The 10,155-nt window shown below is 39.3% G+C and overlaps 1 protein-coding gene across 1 annotated transcript; it reads left to right on the forward strand.

The window, feature by feature from the left end:
- Positions 1–6,785: 6,785 nt before the first annotated feature.
- Haus8 (HAUS augmin like complex subunit 8) lies at positions 6,786–8,358 on the forward strand. Its single transcript, XM_021214874.1, has one exon. It carries the CDS (start codon positions 7,184–7,186, stop codon positions 8,108–8,110), a length of 927 nt encoding a protein of 308 aa, XP_021070533.1. The 5' UTR covers positions 6,786–7,183; the 3' UTR covers positions 8,111–8,358.
- Positions 8,359–10,155: the final 1,797 nt, after the last annotated feature.

Consider the following 10,155-nt stretch of genomic DNA (forward strand, 5'->3'; position numbering starts at 1 on the left):
GAGAAATGTCATGGGGTCTTGTGTGATGGCTTGGTAGGTAAGAGCGTTAACTCCTCAAGCAACAGTGTTCAAATCTCTGGCACCCACATAAAACACAGGGCATGGCTATATGTGCCTGAAACACTAGTGCTTAGGTAACACACCAGCATTTAGGTAATGAAGAGGGATGTAAAACAGAGTGACATCCAAATCATCCCTCAAAGCATAAATAGGAACACTGCGTATCCCACAGATGAAATCTCCAAGGCCTGAGGTGGAGGTGGAAGTAGCGACACCCAGATCTGTACAGCCATCCTCCTTTTGCCTATGTGTCTGCCTTCACAGTTCAGATCAACTCCAAGATGCTTCCCTTACACCGCGGCTACCCCAGAATATTATGGTCTAGAAGCATCTCCTAAGGCCACAATATTTAATCCTCTTTCAGTCTTCATTGTGATAGAGCCTTGTTTCTGTGTCTTTCTTTGCCTCCTCTCTCTTAGAAATACATAAGACACCCTGGGCTGTTTTGTTATTGAAAGCATGTCTCTCTGCATGGCTCATTTTAGGGGACACCAGGCTGTTTGTGTTTTGCCTGCTCTTGCTAAAAGGACTATCAGCATCTGATTGCTTTCCTGACTTGTGCTTCATGGCCATGCAAACAGCGCTGGAGGAGAGGGCTCTCTTCTCAGTCTGAAGTAGAGAAAACCCTCCAGAAGCCAGCAGTCAGATCCACAGTGACCAAGCATGACCTTTTACCAGAACACAGAATATATCTCAGTATGTCCAAGTGTGCACATGAACTAATGAGATCTGGATAAAAGTGTTTGTTTAGTAAATACATTAATGTAATGAGTCCATTATAAATGATTAATGACATTTCTAAAGTGTATCAAGGGTACGTTCATCATATACCAGGAAAGATAACTCCTTTTCACCAACATTTGGTAACTACAAATAAGACAAAAGCACCCAGTCACTAGTACTCTGGGATATTGAATATTTGTTTTCAAGGCTACAAGTACTGACTATAGCAGTCCTGTTGGCAACTAATATGAATAAAAGTGTTAGTCACATGCCTAGATTTTTCAGGCATTATGCTAGGAACCAGACTGAAGGAAGACATGGTGCTGACTTAAAAAAAAAATAGCAATATGAAGATGTGACCATGCAGTTAAGATGACTAAGAATAGGGATTTCTTAACCAGACCCAGGGAAGTTGGGGCTGGATGGATGTGGTTGGGATGACAAGCCAAGGAATATTCCTAAGGAACAAAAAATACTTGATTCATCTAAGTTAAATCTTAAAGAATAAAGAATTTAAAGAATATGAAATTAAAGAATTTCACAAAGTAAAAATGAGGACAAAGGAAAGGGCAAATGTGCCTCCAGGAAGAATAAAAGCTTCACACAAAATGTAAAGAGTATTTCTGTGATGACAGGAAAGCTTGTCGTCGTACAGGACTGTTTGAAGTGGAAAGCAGTGCATCTCTTTTTACAAGGTAACTCTCCTCTGAAATCCTCACCTCCCCGTGGCCTGCTGGAACTGGCCTGCACCCTGTTTCCTTCATGTCCTCTTGAATCACTCAGCTATACATGTAAGGATCTGCCATTGCCTGGCACCGCTACAGATCCTGCCGATATGAAAGCAACTAGCGAGAATGTATGCAGTCTTTAAGAAACAGTTATTTTAATGATCTAAAATAAAACTAGTAAGTATTTTTAAAGTGAAAGTTCTCATTCATTAGAAAAAGGTACTTATTGTGAATGATTAAAAAAAGAAAAGAATTGTGGCAAAAGACAATGCAGTAACAAAGGAGAATCTGTCCAATGTAGCTATTCCCATTTAGCTGAATCAAAACTGCATAGGATCTTAACATCAGCTGTTTGGTAGCACTGACCACATCTCAGTGTTCAAGGCCCAGCAGAGAGCACAGTGAACAGAGTAGGCTAAAAATCATTTCCAGAATTGGGACAACTCCATAAGACAGGAATAATCTTTAAAATTCCCCATAACTGACAGAGAGATCCATTATCTCATAGTTAACATGATACACTCACTAACTTCTAAATAAAATATTACATTAAGATTTAACAAGTTCACAAATCTTTCTGAATCATGGTGTCATCTCAGCATGTTTTGTGAATGACCCTTTTTGAGAGGTGGTTCACATTTTGGACATAAAACTAAATGTGCTTTTCCTGCCTTTGTGTCTAAAATTTCTTTGCAATGATAGCCAAGAGATAAGAAAGATTTGCAATGATTATTTTTAAGAGGGGGAGGTTTCTGAAGGATTTTAAGATTGTATGGATCTTGGGCTAGAGAGAGATAAAGGGCAGTGGGAAAATCACTGTGTAAGAGATTAGCTGGGGCCTCAGGTAAGACAATAGCTGATGTGGCTCAAAGGATCCAAGAAACAGGAACATCAGGTTAAGATCAGTCTACAAGAGATTCCCTACTGCCAACTCTTCACACAAACCACCCAGAAGTCAGCAGGCTTTATAAGTCTAGAAACAAATGAAATGAAATGAAATGAAATGAAATGAAATGAAATGAAATGAAATGAAACGAAACAAAACAACAACATCAACAACAAAGGTCTATCCTGGAGAAGTCAGGCTTAATAGTGTTGTGAAGAAACAGGGATGTCAATAGAGGGGACACCTCACCAAGCTAAGCCACAAAGGACATTACACAGGGTTCTGATACTGCACTGCTTCCTTTGTGGCCCTGCACAACACTGACTACGTGTTAGTAATCCTTTGTAGCAAACGTAAAAGCACCAAGAGCTAATATATGAATTCTAAGCACTCCCAGATATTTTAGAGTATTATTCTTCAGTATAAATAATGAATAATCAGCAAAGCCTCATCATGCATTTGACAAAATCCTACAGCACAAACAGGAGCACCAAGGAGAAAATAAAAGACCTACAGGCTTTTTGTAGTTTTGTTATTTTTGAGATTGTGATTACAGCATTTCTCCCTTTACTTTCCTCCCTCCACACCCTCCCACTTACTTCCCTGCTGTCTTTCAAACACATGGCCTCTCGTTTCACTAGTTGTTATTGCAAACATACATGTATATACATACGTATTCATAAATTTAACCAGCTCAGTCCATGTAACATTTCTTGTATTTATTTTACAGGGCTAATCATTTGGCAGTGGATTACCAATCGCTGTGTTCTTCCCTCTCCTGCTCCCAGCTTTTCTCAATTACCTGCATTTATTTGTGTAAAGTTGAGGCCTCCTGGACTTTTCCTGTCCATTGGGCGTGTCCACTGGTGACATCCTTGTTCAGCTCACATTTGGGCAGTTACAGTGGCAAGGCTTTATGGATGTAGCAAAAGTTTTAATGAGTAAATTGGACCAAGGGTTTTAAAAGAAGAATAAAAAAAAAAAACAAGAAAAATAACTTAAAAAAAAAAATCTAATGATACATTCAGTTTTATAATGAGATGCTCTAATTTGATATGAAAAAGAAAAATCAGAGAGTAAGACTCAGAAATAACAGTGATAAAATCTGATTTTTTTTTTAAAATCAATCTAACGTTTTGGAGAAAGTAAATAAAATAAAATAAAATAAAATGGAAAAAATATTATTTTTTAAAAGACAAAGGTTAAAATATAGACATTTATGGTTTTATATAAAATGGAAGAAAAACTACCTACAAGAGAAAAGAATGCTTTAGCGAATGCTAGAAGACAGTTGACAAAGCAGAGATATCTTCAAGTTTCCTGTAAGGGCTAAAGAAAAACATTGTCAAACACAGCAGCACTCTTCCCTCTCAGGAAGTTATTAAGAATATAGGTCACCAAGACTATGGCAAGAAATCAAAAATATAACATTCAGAACACAGTGTATCAAGCTTAGAAATGCAGTGAAGGAACATTCCAGATGACAGGTACCAGATGTACACTTAGGACCAGAAAATGATAGATAGATAGATAGATAGATAGATAGATAGATAGATAGATAGATAGATAGATAGATAGACAAATCAGAAAAAAATATAAAATCAAATAAAGATACATACAAGGGACAGTCTTTGAACAAGGAGGAAAAAGATGGTACTGTGTTGAGTCAATTGCTTTTGAGAGGATATCATGTGGAAAGAGGTCAAGCCTAAAAGGAAGGCAAAGAAACTCCATGAAAAACAGGAGTTCTAGAAACTCATCATTACTGTGAACTGCTGGTGAATGATCATCTAACCACTATCAGAAAAAGAATTTTGTCTTCAAATTCTTATCAAACAACTGATAATATAAACAATTCTAGTAGAAAAAATAAACAAAAGTTATGTTGTCAATATCAAAGTGCAGAAAGGAAATATGATGAGCTAAAAAGAATAATGACATGACCATCATTATATAACAAAGTAAGGAATTAACACTTTCTGGCTATGTTTAATTGGGTAAGAGATAAAATGGTCAGTATGCTCAGATCCCAAAATCATAGAATTAAGGAACTTGAAAAACATGATAGACTCATCCTGGGATAGAGGTGAGATGCTTAGTTTATTACCTGAATGAGTCTCACAAAATAATCAAATATTGATGATAAATCAAGAAATAACTGAGTGTATTAGCTAGCAATATAGAAATGAACACCATAAAAGGTCAACTGAGTTAAATGATTCCAAGTAGAATTAGAGTGAGGATATTGCTTTCACTAGGAAAGCCTGTATGTTTTAAAGGTTGATTGTTTTGGTGTCAGGCGTGGTGGCACACGCCTTTAATCCCAGCACTCAGGAGGCAGAGGCAGGCAGATTTCTGAGTTCCAGGCCAGCCTGGTCTACAAAGTGAGTTCCAGGACAGCCAGGGCTATACAGAGAAACCCTGATTGTTTGGTAATGGATAACCAACTGCTTGTTCTTCCCTTGGGAGACTGTTTCTCCTGCTCTCAGGTTTCCTTGGTTGTCTGAAGTTCTTTCTATAAAGTTAAAGCTTCCCAAGGTTTCTCCGTCCTCGTTGGCATTGTCTACTGATGTCCTTGTTCAGCTCATGCTCTTGCAGGATTGTTGGTATGACTTTATGGATGTAGCTTCTAACAGTACTAGGAGACACAATATCACAGCAAACACCTTGATTCTCTGGCTCATACAAAATGACTTAAAATTACTGAAACCAGAGTTTCAAAGGAAGTGGTCTGCTGACTCTGGAGACCAGACTCTTTTTTTTTTTGTTTTGTTTTGTTTTGTTTTGTTTTGTTTTTCGAGACAGGGTTTCTCTGTATAGCCCTGGCTGTCCTGGAACTCACTTTGTAGACCAGGCTGGCCTCGAACTCAGAAATCCACCTGCCTCTGCCTCCCAAGTGCTGGGATTAAAGGTGTGTACTGGATAGCTTTGTGTCAACTTGACACAGCTGGAGTTATCACAGAGAAAGGAGCTTCAGTTGGGGAANTGCCTCCATGAGATCCAGNTGTAAGGCATTTTCTCAATTAGTGATCAAGGGGGGAGGNCCCCTTGTGGGTGGTGCNATCTCTGGGCTGGTAGTCTTGGGTTCTATAAGAGAGNNGNCTGANCAAGCCAGNNGNNGNNAGCNAGNAAAGAACATCCCTCCATGGCTTCTGCATCAGCTCCTGCTTTCTGACCTGCTTGAGTTCCAGTCCTGCATCCTTTGGTGATCAACAGCAGTTTGGAAATGTAAGCCAAATAAACCCTTTCCTTCCCAACTTGCTTCTTGGTCATGATGTTGTACAGGAATAGAAACCCTGACTAAGACAAGGTGTGTGCACAGCTGGTGAGATCAGACTCTTAAAATGAATTAGATGCCTCCACTGACATAGATTTGGTGAAAAGAAGCAAGGAAAATATTTTTTAACATGTAGCATTCTATCAACAAGGGACCTCGGGACAACAGTATCAGCAACATCTGGAATTGTACAAGAAATTTGATTTAAGCATTATGTACATATGTCATGTTTTAGTGCAGATCTCAAATGTTCCTCCAAAAGACCCTGTAATAAAGACATTATCATCATGCAGCCATGATCAAAGGTGGGGTTTTTCGAAGGTAGCTAGACCATAAATGTTCCAATTTAGTGAATGGAATAATCCATAGGATGAGACATTGGACTAGGGTAGAAACTTTAGAAATAAGTAAAAAGAAGCAGGCCATTAGGAGCATGTTCTTGGGGAGTATGTTTATCCCCTGGCCTGTGCTTCTTGTCTATGCCAAAAGCAATTTGGCCACAGACTTCAGCCATGATGTTCTGACTCACCATAACCTAAATGGAGCCAATATAACGCAGTCTGAAATCTCTGAAACTGTGAGCAAAATTTGTTGTTCTTTTCTCTTAGGCAGTTTGTCATAGCAATGGGAATCTGGATAACAAAGTGACAACCATTTGTCCTCGCCCAAGATCCACTGAATCAGAACAGCAGGGGAGGGGGGGTAAGAAATCTGTTTAAAATTCTCTCTGAGAGATTTTGATGCCACAAATTTAAGCAATCATGGTAAATTCTCTAAAACATTGAGAATGAATCTTAAGTTGATAATAAGGAAAATTCTCAGGAATGGTACAGCTATATTCTTAACTTTCAATGAACAATTATTATTTTCATAAACATAGTGTGTGCATGTCTTTGTATGTGTGAGTCTGTGTATTTTACAATATAGAAAGTTTCCAGAATCAAAGTATTATTTAATCATATTTAAATAAATAAATAAATAAATAAATAAGAAGTTTTAGAATAGATATGTTCTTTAGACACTCAGATGGAAACTAAAGACAGAATTAGGTATCTATAAAGACTCAAAAAGTAGAATATAAGTTGGATTAGGATTCAAACAGAAGGCCCATGCGTCTGAGGGACACCTTGGAGCCACACCCTTTTTCAGCACTCTTGGTCAAGCTAAACCAACTGTAGCAAGCTTGGCATGAAGAGAGCACCCTCTGGCCTCCAGCACTACTCCCTGCCTCCTAGCGGGCGGGACCCTGAGACACTCGCCTTTGAGTGGAAGGCGGGAGAATGGTGGATTCCTCGGTGCGGGACGGGACACAGGGAAGTCTGCAGCTGCTGGTGCTTGTGCTGTTCCTAAGACAAAGGGAAGGAGAGTGCAAGGAAGAAGAGTGGTGGAGTCCCGGTATCTGCAATATGACACGAAAGCAAAAAAGGTTTCTGTAGCAGCCAAAGGAGAGAAGCCACCTGAGGGAAGGAAGGCAGGCCAGGGCCTAGGAGCAGAGAAGAGAGCCAAGTGATGGGAACAGGCAACCTGCAGTCCACCATGCTAGAAGGGCATGGCATGAATCCACCAGACCTAGACCTTTCCGCCATCGACGACAAAATCTTGTCCAGGAAGGCTTCCTGGCCAGACAGGGAAATGACAGACAAAGCTAAGTCCACATCTTTTATCACTTGTGACAAAAAAAAGAATCCTTCGGAAGAAGAGATGGGATCTGCAGGAGACCATGGACATGATGGAGTCACAGACACTGCTGATGACCCTGCTGTCTATGAAGATGGAGAACAACCTGGCTCTTCTGGAGAAGAAGGCAGAGAAAGACTTGGCAGCCTGTGCCATGAGAAAGAGAGGCTGCAGAGGCAGGCATTGGAGCTGTGTCCCCAGCTGCTTCTCCGACAGAAACATCAGGAGCTGGCCGCCACCCTTGATGCCCAGATTGAGGTGCTGAGTCCTCTTGAGCCTGTGTTAGAGCACTTCAAAGAGGAATACAAGAAGACACTGGCCAGAGCCCTGGACACCACGCGACACGAGCTGCCCATGCAGACTGTCCACATGGAAGGAAGTGGGCAGGAGCTCCTAGATGATCTGGAGCCAGCCCTGAGGACCACCCTGCAGCTCCTGGGTGATCTGAGCATCTGCCCCCTAGATGCCACTGCACAGGTGCAGTGTGTCAGCGCACAGGAGCCTGGAGCCAGCGCACAGCTGAATTGTCTGCTGAAGGAACTGAAGGGCTTGGTCACTGAGAAAGACCTGGAGCTCCGCAGACTTGTCAGCCAAGTGGTGGAACTTTCCTCCCAGGCCAGTAAAAAAGCAGTTTTGATGAACCAGGAAGTCTGGGAACAGGTAGAGGGTGCTCTCACCAGCAGCCAGTGGTACTTCAGTCCAGATGCCTACAGGGATGATACTCAGGACAGGATGAATTACAGCAGGCCNGACCCTTGATTGCCTCAGGCAGCCTGTCCTGCCTGAGTATTTCCTAGCTGGCCTTTCTGCACATTTATGTTTCCTCATCCCTCCTCCTTGTGGACTGAAGGAAGTTTGGTGGTCCAGTATTCTGAAGGCTTGTGCACTTTGGTTTTGGTTTGCTTTGGTTTTTGTGTTGATTGTGCCACTGAGGTGGGAAGAAACACCAGTCTTGGTCACACCATCTGTTGGATTCGGGTTCTAAACTGAGTAAAGAAAGCAAGCTGGAAAAAAAAAAAAGATTTCAAACAGACATACATTGCAGTAGAATAATTCCTAACAATCTCCTTTCCAGTGAGGCGATATGTATGTACCTTGCTAAGAGATGTTAGTGTGGCATTCCAACAGACTAGACCAGCAATAAATGTGTTAATTACCAAACCAGACTACATTTCATCCTCATGAAGATTATTCTAACTCTAGCTAAAAGAATCTAAATAATTCTAAATATGTTTATTATGCTGTTTATGTTTAATTTTCATAAATTGAAGTATAAATTAATCTATTTAACGATGGTCTTGGATTCTGTGAATCCATTTGGCTCAGATTCTTTCTGGTTCCCATTTTGATGTGAGAATTCTTCGGGTTACAAGAAATCTTCGGGTTACAAGAGTTCTCAGTACTTGAGATAAAAGCTATTTGTGTATGAGAAAGTTCAGAAAGTGTACAGAAGGGGCAGAACTGAAAAGCCCAAAGCAAAACTAAAAGGGAAAAAATGGGAAGAGCAGATGACAAGGATGGTTGGCTGTGGTATGGTTCAAGTTCAAATTAAAGAATAAAGCCAATAAAAATGACAAGAATGCAGGGGAAAGACAGGAAATGTCTGTGCCACCCAAGACACCCGAGGACTGAGGCATAAAATGAAATGGACCTGGAGAAAATGGAGACTTAACAACCGCCATTACCTTTGATTTATATAATCCAGGGTAAGTGCCTGTGAGAGCAACATTCATTGCACATGGAGTTTCAATTTTTGTAGCCATTCTCTTTTAGGAAGATTTATGTGCAATAGCATTTACAGGTTAAAATTCCACAGTGAGGATGAAATTTAACTGTAAATATTTCCCTACTAGCAATCTTGAAAATTTCAGCACAAAGTACTGAGATTGTTTTTAAATAATATAAATTATTTTTAAAGAATGTACTAAAGTAAATAGCTGTCGATCCATTTTATATCTCTAATGCCAGTGTGGCCACATTAAGTGACCTTTGTAAATTTCTCCCTTTCTATATCATCAACAAATATAATAACAAAAGATATAATAATTAATGTGTGTGTTTTCATGGAAGAATAAGTCATATTTTTCACTAGAAAAAATTAGTAATTTGCAAAATACTGACTTGTTTGTTTTGAGAATTAGATAAGCCAGGAGTTTCTTCTATTTCCCATATACAGCTACATCTTTCTTGAGCATGCATATTAATATATCTATCATACAGTTACTATTTTTGTTACTATCAGTAGTTTTAAAATTTTAATTCAACATCCATACTTATCACCACTTAAAGGCTTCAAAATATAAATTATCATCTTAAATAAAATTATTATCAAATATTAAATGAATCACAAATTATCAAATATTTAATTAAAATTGTATGGAGCAATCCATTCCCTCCCTCTCTTGTTTTTGAACACAGTCAGCACAGTTGGTCATATTGATTCAACAATAGGTTTTTGTGCCCACACAGTCAGGTTGTCCCCATGGATGCTGTATAGGAATGAACTAAGTTTCTTAAGAAGTATTTTCTCAGTCTTTCTATATTGGATCTATTTGCAGATCCTTATTGAATGATGTAATTGATCTTTTGTGATCAAGTTTTTATTGATCAACAAAATAGTCAAGACAATTCTCTACATTTTAGAAGCATCATATTTTGGCTGAAATCGTGATTGTTACGAAATAAAAAGAATGAGAATTGTGCCTAGAATCAATAATAAACATAATAATAACAAATGATAAGAGGGTGTCATTAGAACACAAATACAGGTGTCAAAAATCTGTCTGTATCTGTCAGCAGTCCCA

Source organism: Mus pahari, chromosome 15 (genome assembly GCF_900095145.1).
Source record: "Mus pahari chromosome 15, PAHARI_EIJ_v1.1, whole genome shotgun sequence".
Lineage (NCBI taxonomy): Eukaryota > Metazoa > Chordata > Mammalia > Rodentia > Muridae > Mus > Mus pahari.